The 16,747-nt window shown below is 54.6% G+C and overlaps 2 protein-coding genes across 3 annotated transcripts; one reads left to right on the top strand and one right to left on the bottom strand.

The window, feature by feature from the left end:
- Nucleotides 1–114: 114 nt before the first annotated feature.
- uqcr10 (ubiquinol-cytochrome c reductase, complex III subunit X) lies at nt 115–1,092 on the bottom strand. Its single transcript, XM_049737636.1, has 3 exons — nt 949–1,092; nt 557–745; nt 115–409 (listed from the first exon to the last, which is right to left on the bottom strand). The coding sequence occupies exons 2-3, from the start codon at nt 695–697 to the stop codon at nt 362–364; spliced, it is 189 nt and encodes a 62-aa protein (XP_049593593.1). The 5' UTR covers nt 698–745; nt 949–1,092; the 3' UTR covers nt 115–361.
- Nucleotides 1,093–1,232: 140 nt separating this feature from the next.
- On the top strand, nt 1,233–15,989 carry ap3b1a (adaptor related protein complex 3 subunit beta 1a). 2 transcript variants are annotated; one of them, XM_049737510.2, is made up of 27 exons: nt 1,233–1,513; nt 3,357–3,432; nt 3,550–3,624; nt 3,727–3,822; nt 3,893–4,053; nt 4,120–4,186; nt 5,517–5,699; nt 5,775–5,930; nt 6,459–6,556; nt 6,633–6,687; nt 6,765–6,836; nt 6,927–6,989; nt 7,059–7,191; nt 7,273–7,382; nt 7,460–7,636; nt 7,709–7,895; nt 7,970–8,100; nt 8,182–8,341; nt 8,419–8,602; nt 9,041–9,158; nt 9,222–9,270; nt 9,444–9,553; nt 11,949–12,177; nt 12,785–12,869; nt 12,944–13,041; nt 13,102–13,240; nt 15,717–15,989. In XM_049737510.2, exons 1-27 carry the CDS (start codon nt 1,395–1,397, stop codon nt 15,874–15,876), a joined length of 3,291 nt encoding a protein of 1,096 aa, XP_049593467.1. In that variant the 5' UTR covers nt 1,233–1,394; the 3' UTR covers nt 15,877–15,989. The 2 variants fall into 2 exon arrangements, with proteins under 2 accessions (XP_049593467.1, XP_049593466.1); XM_049737509.2 differs by lacking the exon at nt 1,233–1,513 and adding an exon at nt 2,084–3,027.
- The last annotated feature ends 758 nt before the right edge of the window (nt 15,990–16,747 follow it).

Raw genomic sequence — 16,747 nt, 5'->3', positions numbered from 1 at the left:
TCGTGACATTTTTGGATGGGCAGTGACAATTTTTAAAGCGTCTCGGCTCTACGCGGGTAGGAAAAGACGGAGATGAATAATAATAATGCAAGGAAACAACAGTAGCACAATCCCTTGACAGCAACATGTTTAATCGTTTACAATATGGGGGAAGACAATAATCGCAGCACAAATGACAGGAGTGAGGAGAATGAAGTGGCGGGGGTCCACTGCTCTATCTTGGCGGTGGTCTGCTCAAACTTTGGGCCCAATTTGAAGCACGTCGGTCCATGTTTGTTATTTAGTTCGGTGGTGGATAAGTGAGTGAAGTCCAAGCAGGCAGGATGATGTCCACTTCAGCCTCTGCAAACCGGTGTCCCCATTATTCCTCCTTGCTCTCGTAGTTGTGTTTGATGTGTTTCCATAGTTTCTAACATAAAACACAAAATGTTACGAATAATTAGGTTCAATTTGACAGCACAGGCGATCCTAGCTTAGCTAACGCCTAGCAGCTCTTCGCCCTCTGACTGCAAGGTCAGGATAAAAGCACAAATTCCGCACTGGTAAAGCGTCTTACCCCGCGATTCATTTGCTCAAAGATCGCGTCTCCGCCTTGGTCAAATATTCGCTCGAAGAAGACAGCGCCGACTATGATGGTTACGGCGAAAGTGGACGTTCTCCTGAAGAGCAGATTGTACACGGACTTCGCCAGCGCCATGTTGACAGTGGAGTGATGCCTTTGCGCTTGCGCGGTGACTCATTCCCCCTACGACAAACATAGAGGTGAATTTCAGTTGGCAGCAGGGGGCGCCACAGTGCAGAACCCAATTTGGCCACCCCTGATCGAAAGGGATGGATTCATCTGCTTCATTTTTAGTCGACAAACTCGGTCATAATCAGAATGCCGTGTTTAAGTAGTGGGGCATATACATACAATATATGATTGCAAGTAAAATTCCAGGTTCTAACCAAGGTTAAGTTTAGAGATCCACGACTTGAATTGCTCGAACTTTTGGTGTTCGAAGAAAGGCGACAACAAATCATGAAACGGTTGTTAATTCGAAGAAGAAGAAAAAAAGTCTTCCCGAGTGAAGCGGTCACATGCAGTCTTCTGACCCGGTCCGGCACGCGGAGCATAGAAATATAATAGGAGAGCGCCTCCCGCGGCAGAAGCCAATGGGAGATGACCTCTGGTTGCCACAGATCTACGTTCCGCACTCGCTAAACCTGTCATATGACGCTCACTGCTGACTTCCGGTACTGAATCTTAAAAAAGAAGTTGGAGAAAAATCTCGAGAAGTTTGTCCGCCGCTTCCCTTTAAAGTTCCGCGACAGACGCCGCGCCGCCGACGTACTGACGATACTGCGTGGAAAGTTGTGGGGTTTTTTTTGCGCGGGGGAACAAAGCTTGGAAGATGTCGACGACAGCTTTGTACAACGACCAAGGTGGAGGAGCGGAGGCTGCGGTGGAGGCTGGCCAGGAGAGCAGCGTCCCCGGGGCCGCCTTCGGGCTCTTCAGCGCCGACTTCAAAAAGTAAGGCAACTTTATTCGATTTGTTTCATCCCTACTTTGGGTCGAGCCGAGGAGATGCGTATGCCACGTCGACGTGCTTTCGGCGGAGGCTAACTGTTGCGGCTAGCTACAACTCAAGTGATGGCCAATGGCAGTCAGCTGCCAAACTTGGGTCAAAATGTCCCATTTCGCCTACCCCCGTTTACCGCGGGAAGCACGGTTCACCGCCACTTTCTGCGCAAAGCCGCGATACGCTGAGAGCATATCAGAATGTTGAGCGATTTCAACTTTTTTTTTCGTTTTAAACGTACGTTTTGAAATACTACTTCGGGGTTCCAGTGGATCACCAAAAAAGTGAAAAGGTATGCAAATCTAAAAACAAAGCTTGAATTGACATTGACATGTCTTTAGAACGGTTTATTAAAGTTTGTTTTTGTTGTATTTATCTTGGGGGATTAATCATCGGTTATTGCAATTTGATTCCGCCGAATATCAGAATCGGCATCGGTCTTAAAAAAAATCCATAGGCACTCATTTTTTTCCCCCTCACGTCAAGTCTAGCCTTGGCTCAATAAAGTTTGCAAAAGTGGACCGTGCAGATCGTTCCATATTTAAAGAGGCACACTTTGAGGCGTCGTGTCAGCCGTTGTCCGCCAGAGGGCAGTGTTTTGTTTTTATTCGTCCACCTCAGCGGAGCTTCTCGGGATTGTGTCCGAAGTAGTTGCGTGGCAGCGTGGAATGTCACATGGTTCTGCAAACAACTCACAAGAACGCACGTTGACGTTTTTGCAAACACTAAGACCAACGACGTGTGTTAGCCGGAGTTGAAACTCCCAAGTATTTACTTTTCTCTTCAATAACTGGGACCTTAAGAAAAGGATCTTTGTTGTTTTTAGAATACCTGAAATTCTAAAATAGCATCTTGTTGTCAGCTGCTTGAAATGCTAAGACAATTTTTTGGACTCAGATTTTTAGGATGTTCTCCACCAATGTGGAATGATGGCGACGCAATCGTTTTCCGTGCCTTCTGGCTATCAGACTTGAAAAGATAGCCGAGAGAGACGTTTTGGAGATGTTTTTCCAGATAGCTAAAATGCTAAAACAAATGATTGTTGACAAGAGTGAGCCCAGTGAGACGTCTATGGCGACACAATGCATCGATTCAGGAGGCAAAGTCGAGGAGGTCACGTGGCCGTCGGCAATACGTTCTTCTCGTTGCTCGGGTTTGCCAAACGGACCGGGAGGTGTCTGGGCGAAGGAGTAGCGGAGCCTCCAGAGGAGATAAGACGTAGCGGCGGCCGATTTTTCCCGATAGACCTGCAGCAGAAGAAGGACACGGTGCGAGCGGCTCTTGTGATTTGTTTTGCCGAGCTTCTCGCCATGGACGCGCGTTTGTTGAGCTTCCGCTCGGAGGCGGCCGTGGCCGTCAGGTCGGCCGCCGTGTCGGCCGAGCACCTGCAGCTCTCCTTGAAGGCCGATCTGAGCCAGGAAGAACGCACCCTGACGCTCTCCGCCAACAAGTCGCCCGCTGACAGGTACGACGGGCCGCCCCCGAGGACGTCCCGAGGTGTCGAGTCTGGACTTCTCAAGCATTTACGAAGCCGCTTGGCCACTTTGGATTTGCGCTTTGTGTGTGCCGATTGCAAATGCGCCGTTGCTGACGGTGGCGTTTTTGCAATCGCCCAATCATGTTGAGCACAACACGCCTCTGTGCCCCTGTGCCTCTGTGTTGTGGCTCACAATGCTGGCCCGCTCTTAGCGTTAGCTCAGGAATGAGTGACTGATGAATGCCACCTTCTTTTGTTTTTTCTTTCCCACGTCGGTCGGCCCTTGCACACGTCATCCTGTGTCATGTTGTTTTCAGGAACGAAGACCTCAAAGAAATGCTGGAGAGCAACAAGGAGTCGCTCAAACTGGAGGCCATGAAGCGGGTCGTCGGGGTGAGTTGCGACGTGGATTACGTGCGCGGCCCGGAAAAATGCCGTCGGCAAAGAAACGCCCACCTACCAACGTTCAGCTTCTCGGGAAGCTCAGCAAACACTCCGTTTTCTCCGCAGCTGATCGCCAAAGGAAAAAACGCCTCGGAGCTGTTTCCCGCCGTGGTGAAGAACGTGGCCAGTAAGAACATCGAGGTACAGTTGCCGCCGCCGCCGCCGCGTCCCTTTCCGACCTCGTCAGCTCGGAACACGGGAAAAGCTTCGGTTTCCGAGTGCTTTCTTCTTTTCGTTCCCCAGCTGAAGAAGCTGGTGTACGTGTACTTGGTGAGATACGCCGAGGAGCAGCAGGACCTGGCCTTGCTTTCCATCAGCACCTTCCAGCGGGCCCTCAAGGTCTTTTGTCTCTTTACTCATCAGCACGTGGCATGTTTTTCCACTCAGTAAATGTCAAATTGTGCAACAGGACCCAAACCAGCTGATTCGAGCCAGCGCGCTGAGGGTCCTGTCCAGCATCCGCGTCTCCATCATCGTCCCCATCATGATGTTGGCCATCAAGGAGGCGGCGGCCGACCTGTCGCCTTACGTCAGGAAGACATCTGCCCACGCCATCCAGAAGCTTTACAGGTATCCGGATGCCCACGCCGCCAAGATATTCTCGTCTTTTCCTTTCTCACCTTTTCCACTCCTCAGCCTGGATCCCGAGCAGAAGGAGCACCTGATCGAAGTGATCGAGAAGCTCCTGAAGGACAAGAGCACGGTGAGTACGGGCCACCGGAGGGCGCCACAGTCAAGCTTTTTGCCCCCCCATCCTTGTTTGTCTTTGCTAGCGGCCTTAAGTCAACACGTCGTCTGTCGTCTTGGAGCCTTACACTGGTGTCAAAGTGCAAAAATTCAAATGTTTCTCGTCGGACGTCTGATTGAACGACGGCCCACGCGCAGCGCAGCGCCGCGCCGCGCCATTACGTATTCCCAGCATACCATACCAACAAATAAAGCGGCTTAGGCCAAGCGCTGGCGTGGGACGGCCAGCCGGAGAGCAGATGCGGAGCATATTTAGCTGCGGCCCGCTAACGAAGACAGATGACTTTTCTGCGCACGTGAGGCTGGGTGGGTGGGTGGGTGTGGGGTGGGGGGTTGGCGCTGCTGATTGATGGCCAAACCCCCCGATGGGTGAATATTTAATAAACGTCACAAGTGCCTTTGTCACTTTGTTTGTCGAAACGCAACATGGGGCGTGAATCGCACGAGAGGTGAAAGCTGTCGTCGTACTTTCCAAGGGACCTTGGCAAACTCGGCGGAACACGCTTTCCGAGTTGCTGTTGCCGTCTGACATTTGCCTGCTTGCTTGTTGAAACGGCGGGGAGGGCAGGGGAGGGGTGAGGCGAGGCGAGGCGAGGCGAGGCGAGGCGAGGCGGGGCGAGGCGGGGCGGGGCGGGGCGGGGTCGTTTCCCAGACAAAATGGAACGGCGTGATGACGGCGGAGTTTGTGCGGCTGTTTTAATGTGATGGATCTATTATGTCGCCATTACAAGATAAATGATGGATCCGTCCTACGCCGCCAAATTGAAAGCAAAGGATGGGAGGGGGGGAGTGATTAGGAGCTACTGTAGGTGGGACAAACATTCATTTAAGGAGGAGGGAAGCATCGTCCGACCCCGCCACGCACCATCCATCCAAAAAAAAAAAAGTGCAGTGTTGTTTGACGTGATGACCCAGCCCTGCCCGCCTTCCCGTCAGCCTAATTAGAATTCTTTGCAAAACACATTCAAGGAAACAATTATTAAAAAAAATCATCCTCTTAGCTTAGCTGTAGCTAATCTTTTTGGAATTGTTTTTCTGCTCGCCCTTAAAAATCAAACCGAGTAAAAAACAAAAGACTTGTTTTGCTTCTCGGGGAATTGCACTTGAAATTGCTTTGATTTGTGGCAAAGCCGGCCGGAATTGATGCTTTTCTTCTCGCACTGGTGAAAATGACTCCATTGAAACTTTGAAGGGCTGACGTTGTTTTCCTCCCATAATGATCCGCCGGTTGCAATCAGAGTTCTTTTTTTTTTTTTTTTTTTTTTTCTTCTTTCTTCGTTGAGCAGCTGGTGGCGGGCAGCGTGGTGATGGCTTTCGAGGAGGTGTGCCCGGATCGCATCGACCTGATCCACAAGAACTACCGCAAGCTGTGCAACCTGCTGGTGGACGTGGAGGAGTGGGGCCAGGTGGTCATCATCTCCATGCTGACGCGCTACGCCCGCACGCAGTTCGCCAGCCCCTGGCGGGAGGTGGGCGAGCGCCGGCCGTTTCGACCTCCCGCATCGGCGCTCGCGTCGCTTTTAATGACTCGCCGTCGGCCCCAGGGGGCCGTGTTTGCGGAAAACGACGACAAGACCTTCTACGACTCGGACCCGGAAGGGAAAGAAGAGGAAGCGGAGGCGAAAGCTTACGCGATGGACCCGGACCACCGGCTGCTGCTCCGCAACACCAAGCCGCTGCTGCAGAGTCGGAACACGGCGGTGAGTTGGCGCCCGCTCCATGCGTGTTGGGAAAGGGAAACGGCAAAGGCAGATAGATATTGTTTTGTTTCCAATGGACGTTGGCTAGCTTAAAAATGGCGCTGCCTCCGAGTCCCCGCCGCTTGTCAGCGCTGATGTATTTCTGCCTGCCATTTTGTCTAAACACCAAAACGCGTAGACGGGCTGCTCGCTGTCACAAGATGGCCGCACCCGCCGAGCGCTTCTCCATCACGCGGCGCAACCTCAAGGTCTCCTCGCCGCTTCCCAATCATTAAAAATGGGACACGCGCGGCAGTTTTTTTCCTTTTTCCTTCCCCGACAGTGACAAAACCGCAGCGCCGTGCTCCATCTTCATTGACGCCTTTCCACACACGTGTGTGTCGCGCCCGGAAAAACGAGTCGTTTGCTCAACATCACATCTTCAAACAAAGTGCAGCATCGGTCGTTTCTTAGGAAGCTGCACCTCTCGTTTTTTTTTTTTGGTTTGCAACAAACAAACAAACATGAGTCGCGCAAATGTGCTTGAAGGTGGTGATGGCGGTGGCGCAGCTTTACTGGCACCTGGCGCCCAAACAGGAAGTCAGCGTGGTGACCAAGTCGCTGGTGCGCCTGCTGAGGAGCCACAGGTAAGACTTTGAGCCTCCCCCCCCCCCCCGCACACACACACACACACGGCCAACCGCCATCTGTCGTGTGCCGCAGGGAGGTCCAGTATGTGGTTCTCCAGAACATCGCCACCATGTCCATTCAGAGGAAGGCGAGTGCCGCTCAAACGCCGACCGGCCGGCCGCCTCACTGCTTTTAATTTCCGATTTTTGTTTTCAATCCACGCAGGGGATGTTTGAGCCCTTCATGAAGAGCTTCTACGTCCGCTCCACTGACAACACGCACATCAAAACACTCAAGGTGTGAGCAACATCGCGAAGGCTAAATGGCTTTATTAAAAAAAAAAAAAATGACGATAATAAATTCACGTCCTTTTTGTTTTGTTTGCAGTTGGAGATCCTGACCAACCTGGCGAACGAGGCTAACATCTCCACCATCCTGAGAGAGTTTCAGGTTTGCTTTCTTTTCCGCACGCGGGACCGACCGACCGGCCGGCCGGCCTTGACTTTGCTCGTCCGGCAGACGTACGTGAAGAGTCAGGACAAAGCCTTTGCGGCGGCCACCATCCAGGCCATCGGGAGGTGCGCCACCAACATCAGCGAGGTGACCGACACCTGCCTCAACGGGCTGGTGCTGCTGCTGTCCAACAGGGATGGTACGGCTGACCTGCACCTGATAAGAAGAATAAAAGGCCACCTCCAAATTTCCTCCCCGTGTTGTCATCTTGCGTGTGCAGAGGGCGTGGTGGCCGAGAGCGTGGTGGTCATCCGGAAGTTGCTGCTGACCCAGCCCACCCAGCACGGCGAGATCATCAAGCACATGGCCAAGCTCTTTGACAAAATCACCGTAAGATACCCGGCGATATTATCCCAGGCATCGAGCCGACCGACCGACCGAGCGAGCCTCCCGTTGGGCTCCCGCAGGTGCCCATGGCTCGCGCCAGCATCCTGTGGCTCATGGGCGAGTACTGCGAGCGCGTGCCCAAGATCGCGCCCGACGTGCTGCGCAAGATTGCAAAGAGCTTCACGGCGGAGGAGGACATCGTCAAGCTGCAGGCCGTCAACCTGGCGGCCAAGCTCTACCTCACCAACTCCAAGCAGGTGCCAGGACTCCCCCGATCCCACGACGAGTTCATTTTTGAACCTCTTTTTTTCTCCTACCGTCTGGTCCAGACCAAGCTGCTGACCCAGTACATCCTCAACCTGGGCAAGTACGACCAGAACTACGACATCCGGGATCGCACTCGCTTCATACGGCAGCTGATCGTGCCCGGCGACAAGAGCGGCGCCCTCAACAAGTACGCTCGGCGCATCCTTCTGGCCCCCAAGCCCGCCCCCGTGCTTCAGTCGGCCTTCAAAGGTACTCGGCGCCGACGGATCTGCGCCAAGAGTGCAAATTGCAACAATCTCCTTCAATTCACCGCCGCCTTGCAGATCGAGATCGTTTCCAACTGGGCACGCTTTCGCACAGTCTCAACAGCAAAGCCGCCGGATACCAGGAGCTGTCGGACTGGCCGGCGGTGGCGCCCGACCAGTCCGTCAGAAACGTGGAGGTCCTTGAGCCGGTAAGTCGCGCAAACAAAAGTGACCAGGAGTCGCGCCTTGTAAGGAGACGCGTGGAATTCTCACGAGGCTCAAACCTTCAGGTGAACGAGTGGGCGCCGCCCGTCGGGAAGGCCAAGCCTCCCAAATCCGACGACAAGTTCTACTCGGACGAGGACGAACAGGACGAAGCGTCGGAGAGCAGCGGCGGCGGCGGCAGCGGCAGCAGCAGCAGCAGCAACAGCAGCAGCGGCAGCAGTGAAGGTTGGCAACTCGTGGAGCAAATATGTATTCCAGTCGGCCAATACACATTGAGGCAATCTTCCGGTCCCTGCGCGCAGCGTCCGAGTCGGACAGCGACAAAGAGGACGAGAGCAGCGACCAGTCCGATAAGAGCTCCGCCGACTCTGGGAAAAGTTCCGGCGAATCGGAAAAGAGCTCTGACGGCTCAGAGCGGAGGAAGAAGACCGCCGCCAAAAAGAAGACGGGCAAAGCTCAGGTGGAGAAATGCCACACAGCTGACAGGTACTCCAAAAGCCCAAACGGGTTTTCAAATTTGCACGGCGGCCGACGCCCTGCGCTCCATTTTCGCCGTTTGCCGGCGCGGCGCCATCAATAGCGCCGCTGGCCTCCCGCGAGCTCCTCCAGTGTAACAAACGCGGCATAACGCCCTCATTACGGGCTCGGTCGTTCCGGGCCCGGCCTAATCGGGCCCGCCGTGATTAATGTGACTTTTCCCCCGTTGGCTGCCAATGAAATGCGTAGGCCAAATGAATAGTGGCTTCTCATCACGGCCCACGTTGGAGAGCCGGCCGGCTGGCCAGCGGCACAATTCCCCTCATTCAGCCAACCAACCAGGAGAAACGTTCAATTAGCTTAGCAAAGGCGTCCATCTCTTTGCTCTGGTCCGGGAATTCCCCGAAAGCCGTCGCTGCTTTGACGCTCGTCTCTCACACCTTTCAGTGACTCCGAGCAAACCAGCGGCTCATCCACCCGAAGCTCCTCCTCGGAGTCCGGCTCGGACTCTGACGAGCCTTCTGCCGCGAAGCAGCAGATGAACGAGGTGGAGTCCAAAGCCAAGGTAACGTGGGGATTTCCAATCTGTCTTTTTTTTGTTTGAAAACACGTCGTCTTGGTGTTGCAGGTGCAAAAGACAGCCGAGAAGGAAGTGTCCTTGCTGGATCTCGATGACTGTGAGTTTGTCGTGTGTGTGTGTGTGTGTGTGTGTGTGTGTGTGTGTGTTTGTGTTTGTGTGTGTAGATCTTCTTTCACTCTGTTCCTGTTCCGTACTGGGACGTAAAAAGTGAGCTCGTACGCTAGCAAAGGAGCCTAAAAGGTGCCGTCTTGGTGTGCTCTCGCTTGTCAGTTTTCCCGGCGCCCGCAAACGCCAGCGAGTCTTCGGGGCTCTCCTCCAATGTGCTGGCCGACCTGGAAGGACTTTCGCTCTCTGCCGTCTCCTCCACCACCACCACGCCGGTGAGCCTGTGTGTGTGTGTGTGTGTGTGCGTGTGTGTGTTGTTGGCACATGATAAAAAGTCCTCCATCAAGGCGTGCATTGTTGACCTTTTGCAGCGGCGGCTTCTATTTATGGCCCGTCGTGTCCGTCCCGCCCCCTTGAACTCTATTTGGCTGGGCGAGCCTTGCGGCTCTCCATTGGCGTTCTCCCGCGTGTCCTCCTTGTGTACATCCGACGCTCGCCCTTTCCCTCGTCGTGTGTACTTTGTGTTTTATTCCTAAGAGGGAGGAAAAGGTCCAGATCACCCCCCCCCCCTTCCCCTGTCATCATTTTTTTTTTTTTTTTTTACACTCAATAAATCTGTAGTGCGACTAAATGAATGAACCCGGCGTTGGCAAAGACAAAGTTTATATCCACTGGTTTTATTTCCACAGGCGACTCCGCTGCGCCGATAGAAATGCACATGACCGATTCCATGCATACGTAACCACATGATGTGCGCGGCGGCTAGATGCGCTCACCTTTTTGTCCTCCGTGTCATTCCTATTTTGCCCACGGCCGACGGGTCTGAGCTGAGCTGAGCTGAGCTGAGCGGAGCGGAGCTGAGCCGAGCGCTCGCTCGGGCCCGCTCCCAGAATGACCGCGTGCTTAGCAAATGCATTTAGATGAACCCCGCTCAGCGTCTTTGCCCTCTCTCGTATGGGCCCGCTCTCCTCTAATAACATTTTGACGTCGGCGCCGCCGAGCTCTTCCAGCGGCGATTCTGATCCGAGGGGGGTTGAACTGTCAGTGGCATTTGACCCCATCACGTGCAGAAGAGGGCCATCGTAATTGGTTCATTTGCAAACCTCTCGGCGCCAGATTGGGAAAAAAGAAGCGGCGGGCCGGCCGGCCGCCCGGCTCTGAGGAACGTTTCCGTCTTCCGTCACAAGCTTTGTTTTCGGACTCGACGAAGGGCGGCCTGTAAGCAGCGCTAGCGTGCGTCTCGCCAATTAACAGTGTAAATTGGCATCAAGGAAGTCAGCCGGCCGGCATGGAGACTCCAACTCGCACGAGTGAGCGGGCCACACTTTGATTTAATTCAATTTGCCACCGAGGTCTTTGCGCCTTCCCCCCATTAATTGTCATCTCCACACACCGGAGGGGACGATTAGGCCCCAAAGTTGCCACCGGAAGGCACTGCGACAAGCTATTTTTTTTTCCCCCCTCCCTCCCTCCCTCCCTCCCTCCCTCCCTCCCTCCCTCCCTCCCTCTCTCTCTCCCGCCTGCCTGCCCCGAAAGCAGAAATGGATTTTCAATCTAAATCTCCTCCCCTGCATCCCTTTCTTGTAAATGGGCCGTCACACGAGCACGAGCGAGGCTCCGCCCGGCTCCCTCCCGTTAGCCCCTTTCGGATACGTCAGCGGGATTTTCAGGTCATTTGCCACCGAGGCATCGGAAGCGCATCGGAAGCGCATCCTCGCCGGCCGTCCCTCTGAAGGTGACTGGCGGCGTTGCCATCCATCACGCCGCCTTCCTTTAAGTTGACGCATAATAGAGCCTCTCAATCAACGTGTTCCCTCGTTGTCACCTCGCCGTCCGCCGAGTGAGGTGGTGATGGGGGGGGGGCTGACAAGGGAGTCAAGGTTACATCCCTCTTGTTGCCTTTATTTACACTTGAGGCGTTATGGCCTGTGGAAGAGGACAAGCGCTCACGTCGTCGCACGTTAACTGTCCGCTGTGTCAAACGGGCGATGACGAGCACTCGCAAAGCTGCCGGGGGGGGGACCTTGAGCCCGACGGCTAAATCTCCGGCCCGCCTTTATTGACGTGTCCGAAAGCGGCCCGATAAATTTGCCGGCAAATGTTTGTTTAGGTTTTCTTTACGACGTGTTGAGGAGATTGTTATTGGAGCGGCGTCAAGGACGTGAAGTTTTCCATCGTCCTTTTAAAATAACACCAGGCGGCCCGCCAAAATGGGAGCTGCCGTTTTGTTTTCACGTGGCAAATGAATGGCCTGTGATTAGTCAACAAATGAGTCAACAATCAAAGGAGTTGGACTTTTCTGTCGTCCAAATCCCGAGCCCAGTGCTGGATAAAAGGGGGACGGAGGGAATATTCTCGTAGCTGCCAATAAAAGTGCTCTTAAAGTAATCAAGAGGGCGAGCGTAGAGCGTCGCACAAAGCATCACATCTCGCTCTTTTAATGCAATTTCCTGCCACTGAAAGGGTGAAAGCTTTTTTTTTTTTTTTTTTAAAGAATAAGAAAGCCTCTCCGCGGGCCCTCGTCTTTCTATTCATTCCAATTTGATTCAAGTCCACATCCATCCAGTCCATTTCTATCCGCCACTGAGGACATTTCTTAATTGAGCGCTTTTTCAGGCTCGAATCTGCTGCGCTGCTTGTTTGTTTTGTTCACATTTTGCCCCTTTCCAGGTGACGAGTCCGTCTTTCGTGCCGGTGCAAAGCTACGACTTGCTTCACCACATGAGCGGCAAGGGCCTGTCTGCAAAGTACCACTTCCCCCGCCGGCCGTGCTTGTACGGGTCCGGCATGGTGGCCGTGCAGGTCACGCTGAGCAACTGCTGCGAGCGCCCCCTGGAGGAGATCCACGTGGGAGAGCGCGGCCCCGCCGGCCTCCACATTCACCCTTTCAACACCATCGGTGAGCGCATGCCTCGCAGACAAAATCGGTTCGTGGCATTTCAAAAAATGGATTTGAGTTACAAATGTGGTCACGGAACAAATACAACTCGAGGTACCGCCGTCGTGGTTTATAAAGTCGTCCGCGTCGGTCAATGAGCAGATCCCCGCCAGTTCGCACGGATTACGCCCCGCGCCGGTTCCCTCGCCGGATTTCCAGATTGCGGCGCATGGATCGTGGATGGAGGCGGGTGATCGGGATCGATGGCTTGACGCCAGCGGGAAGAAAAGGCGCCGTTCACGCAGACAAATCTTTACTTGCCGCTTGCGTGCTAATGGAGGAGCAAGGATTTTTAGCTTTTCATCTTATACAGCATTTTTGTCTGGATGGTATCCACGGTTGCGTGGCACCTCATCTCCTTGACACCCATGCATCACCAGCTTGTTGTCGTGGAAACGTGAAGGACAGGCTTTACACGCACGCCCGTGGCCTTGCCAGTATGGGCCGGACACGTCGGTTCCACTCTGCCGCGCCCCCACCCCCCCACCTGCTCCTCCTCTTCCTCGCCACCCTTGTCACTCACTGCCCCCCCCCCCCCCCCCCCCCCTTTTGTCTTTCTTCCCCACAGAGCGCTTGGATCCGGAGGCTTCCGTGACGGTCTCCATGGGCATCGACTTCAATGACTCCACGCAAGCGGCCAACTTCCAACTCTGGTAGGACAAAAAAAAAAAATCATTTTTAGGAACAACATATCAGACAAAAACCCAATGTTCTTCTTACTTGTCAGCACCAAAGAGGAGCGCTTTGCTGTTTTCATCCAGCCTGCCGTGGGCGAACTGCTGACACCCTGCGGCCTCTCTGAGACGGACTTCTGCAAAGAGCAAAGTGAGTCAAACCGGAACTAAAAACCTTCCAGTCCTTCCTTCTAAACGTTTGCGCTCTCAGGTCAACTGCGGGGCATGAACGAGACCTCGGCGACCATCGCCGTGGCGACGAACGATATGTCCGGCCAAGCCGTCGCCAGGCGAGTTGCGTCGGTGGCCAACGTGGGCGCCGTGGCCTCCTCCGAGAGTCATCTCCACAGGTGAGCCAAAATAGGAGTCGCTCCCACGGCCACGTGGCTGCGCTCAAATGGGGCACTTAAGCGTGCGTGCGTGCGTGCGTGCCTTTGCCGCCATCTCGCTGCCCAAGAACCCGGTTGAAGTGAGTTCACGGGCTTCATTTGGACTAAAGACGTGCTTTGCCGCAATCTCGCTGGTGACGCGGAACCATTCCCTCGGACGTAAGCGGTGCTTTGCCGCCACACCTCGAGAGATAATTGGACAGAGCGCCGCTTGGTCCCTCCGTCTGCCTCTCGTTCACTTCCTGCCTGCCTGCCTGCCTGCCTGCCTGCCTGCCTGCCTGCCTGCCTGCCTGTCGCCCTGGCACGTCACGTGTGAGCGCTTCTTAAAGATTGCAGGTGGAGGAGGGCGGCTGCGACAAACACCCAAGGAAAGTCAACGTCGGCTAGCCGACGCTCCCGTCCGTCCGTCATCGATCGATCGATCGATCGATCCACCTGTGAAGAGTCACAGAAGCAGTTGTGGTGTTGATCAGCAGGGCGCAGCACTGCTTCTCCCAAACTGAGCCAAAGCTACCCCTGCCTAATTGATTGCTGCCAGGGAGGGAGGATGGCAATAAATCAAGCAGGAAAGCAAATGTAGAAAAGGCTCTTCTTGTTTGTGCCTAAACAAGCGGAATAGAATAAATGCCTTCCATTTTTCAGTCCGTTTGAAGGCAAATGTGATGGAGTGCGAGCCGCCGGCCGGCGGGCGCCTCGCTTTGTTTAGAAAAACACAATTCAATTAGCGGCTAAGCCACTCGCGCCGCTCGCTGCTTGCGTTTCAAAGCAGACAAAATGAAAAGTTTAGTGTTCTTCACAAATCAGCCAAAAAAGAAATCAATGGCCGAGTTTGGAGGGCCGACACTTGTCGTTGGGCCCGTCGGCCATCTGGCCGCTCGTTTGAAGGACACCGCTCCGACACCGTTGCCTGAGTGGCGCCGGCTTAAGTCCCGTAAGGTTGCCGTCGGCGCCCTGACCGGGCCGGTGTAAAGGTGAGGCCGGCTTTATCCCGAGGCAGATGGCGTGGGTTGCGCTTCTGTCGAGTGAGGAGAAGGAGCGGCGGGTAATTGGAGAGCCCCGCCGATCGATGGTGATCCGCCCGCCCGCCTGCCCGCCCGCCCGGCTTTGCAATTAAGGCGCCGTTTAAGGCCCAAGCTGCGGCGAGTGCACAGGAATACCAATGACCCGTTTAGCGCGCTGCTCGGCACCGCTTGAAAAGGGTGCCGGGTGGACCGCCCTAACACGGACGGCTACGCCTGCGCCGGGTGGCCCCGTTTCATTAGCGAGCGCCATTTGGACCGCTGCCATTCAAGTTGCTGCGCCTTTCATTCAGTTGGAGAAATGTTGGTCCTGGCCGCAATGGTGAGGAACAGCCTCCCTCCGTTTGGGATTAGCATTAAGCCAACACCACAGCGACATTTCAACAAAAGATATGCTGCTTGGGTCGCACGCGGCTAGCAAAAGACTCGGCGTTCCTGCCTGCCTGCCTGCCTGCCTCCGTCTGCAGTTGAGTAAATAAAGTGGTCGCTTGAAACTACGTCTCCAGAGGGCCGCAATCAAAGCGGCCTCGGGCTGCTGTTAACAGGCCCGGCCGGCAAATGGAAGATTTATTTCCCAAATCCATTAGCGGGGGGAGAGAGAGAGAGAGGGAGGGAGGGAGGGAGGGGGTTCCGTGGAAGGCGCGCGGCAGCGGCAAGTGCTTCTCAGGCCTGAAGAGGCGTCGAGACAAGTGGCTAATATTTTAATTAAGGCTGAGGCGGATGATAAACTCCCTCTGCTCTGTTTGGACGCTCCCTGGAGAGCGCCGCAGACACTTTGGGAGCCGGCCACACTTGCTTTGTGTACGCTGCCTCCCCCCGCCCCGCCCCTCCCTCTCGTGCTAATTGACGGACGCCTACTGCTTTGTGGGGGTGGGGGGGGGGGGGGCGGCTTGTCGTGCTAAATGGAGGCAGATGGCAGGGACGGGCGGGGGCAGCGGGAAGGCTGGGGGTTCACAGCGGGTCGCAGCCTTCTTGTTAGAGCCCTCAATGGCGGGGAGCATGTGCGCCGGGAGCATTTCCATGGAAATTGCGACCTGGGAATTCCCCCAGTGGGACGGGCCCCCCACCCACTCAATAGACGGCCACAGTCCATAAAATGAGTTTTTAACTTGCCTTTGAGTGGCGGCTGGGGCGGCCGGGGCGGGCCGGGCCGGGCCTGGCCAGGCCGGGCTGCACCGTCAGCTGTCTGTCACTCCACGGCAGAATAGACGCTCCTTGTGCATTTAAAAAAAAAAAAAAAAAGGGGGCGTGCTACCAAATCCATCCACGTTTTCAGAGGTGGAAAATCCATTCCCAACAAATTTCTGTTTTCCTTGGGAGAAAGGGAAATATTTCCGAAGCTGCCGATCTTGACGCGCTCGATTCCTCTGCGATTTGCATCACCTGTTCTGATGTCGTTTCCTTGGTGCCCGGCGCAGGTTTGCGGCTCGCACGGTGAGCAGCGGGGTCCTGGTTCTGGTGCTTCTGGATTTGAAGGAGGAGCCGGGCGGCGGCGCCAAGTTGACCGTCAACACCGAGAAGAGCGTCATGGCGTCCATGTTGCTGCGAGACCTCAAACGGGCCCTCAGCCAGGCATAGAGCTCAGCTCCACTTTATTTGTTCATCTTTTACAAAAACATTTGCTAATGTGAGCTTTGTCGGTGATTGCATTTCGACGCCTTTCTTCCAATACAGGACACCATTTCAAATGACGATTGTCTTTGGCGTTTTGCCTTCTTCCCGAGCACATTTGAGTTTGGTCACGTTTGCCGCATTTCTTCTTTTCGTATTGCTCGAGGGCTCAAATGAAGCGCTTGACTCGGCGACAGGCGGCGGCGGCGGCGGCAGCTAACACCTGTTAGCTCGTCCGTCACGCCGTCTCCACCCGCATCCATCACCTGCGCGCCACACACAGCTGTTTTTCTCTCTCACGCCGACGCTTTCCGAGCACATTCCGTTCTGTTTCTCTGCCGCGGAAAGCGCAGAAGGATGAAGGTTGAAAACATGTTCCCGGAGCGTTGCTAGCCAAGGCTTTTAAAGTAATGCAAGCTAACAAAATAACTTTATCCAGTCGAGCACAAACATTGTTGGTGGAAACCGCAGACGGTATTTGGATGCACTTGTGTGTGTGTGTGTGCGCGCGCGCGCGTCTGAATGCTAATTGGCCTTTTCTAAATCCTCATTTCCAGGCCCATGCAGTGACCTTCAATTAACCTACGCTCAGGCCGGTGTTTTTTTTTTTTTTTTTTTTTCTCCTTTTTTTTAAGGTTGGCGTCCCGGTTGGGGAGTTAAACGCTCCTTTTGTCCCTGAGACGGGCTAAATGGAGAGTGAGGCGGAGGGATTTTGTGGATGGACTCCCCGTCGGGACAATTATCCGGCTAGTTAGCATGTGAAAAGGCCGCGCACATGTGGCCAAACACACGCAGGGGATTACGCCCTCGGATCGTATCATCTCACGCTAATCCAGTG

This window comes from Syngnathus scovelli, chromosome 13, assembly GCF_024217435.2.
Source record: "Syngnathus scovelli strain Florida chromosome 13, RoL_Ssco_1.2, whole genome shotgun sequence".
Lineage (NCBI taxonomy): Eukaryota > Metazoa > Chordata > Actinopteri > Syngnathiformes > Syngnathidae > Syngnathus > Syngnathus scovelli.
The sequence above is the reverse complement of the archived record's forward strand: the minus strand, read 5'-3'. Positions and strand labels throughout refer to the sequence as shown.

What these genes read in the sequence shown, in the direction of transcription:
- ap3b1a (XM_049737509.2), top strand. Translation starts at nt 2,645, where the DNA reads ATGCATCGATTCAGGAGGCAAAGTCGAGGAGGTCACGTGGCCGTCGGC. An exon ending in TCCTGAAGGACAAGAGCACG is followed by an intron (nt 4,187 to 5,516) that starts GTGAGTACGGGC and finishes TTCGTTGAGCAG; the next exon opens with CTGGTGGCGGGCAGCGTGGT. An exon ending in CCATCCTGAGAGAGTTTCAG is followed by an intron (nt 6,990 to 7,058) that starts GTTTGCTTTCTT and finishes CTCGTCCGGCAG; the next exon opens with ACGTACGTGAAGAGTCAGGA.
- uqcr10 (XM_049737636.1), bottom strand. Translation starts at nt 697, where the DNA reads ATGGCGCTGGCGAAGTCCGTGTACAATCTGCTCTTCAGGAGAACGTCC. An exon ending in TTGAGCAAATGAATCGCGGG is followed by an intron (nt 410 to 556) that starts GTAAGACGCTTT and finishes GTTTTATGTTAG; the next exon opens with AAACTATGGAAACACATCAA.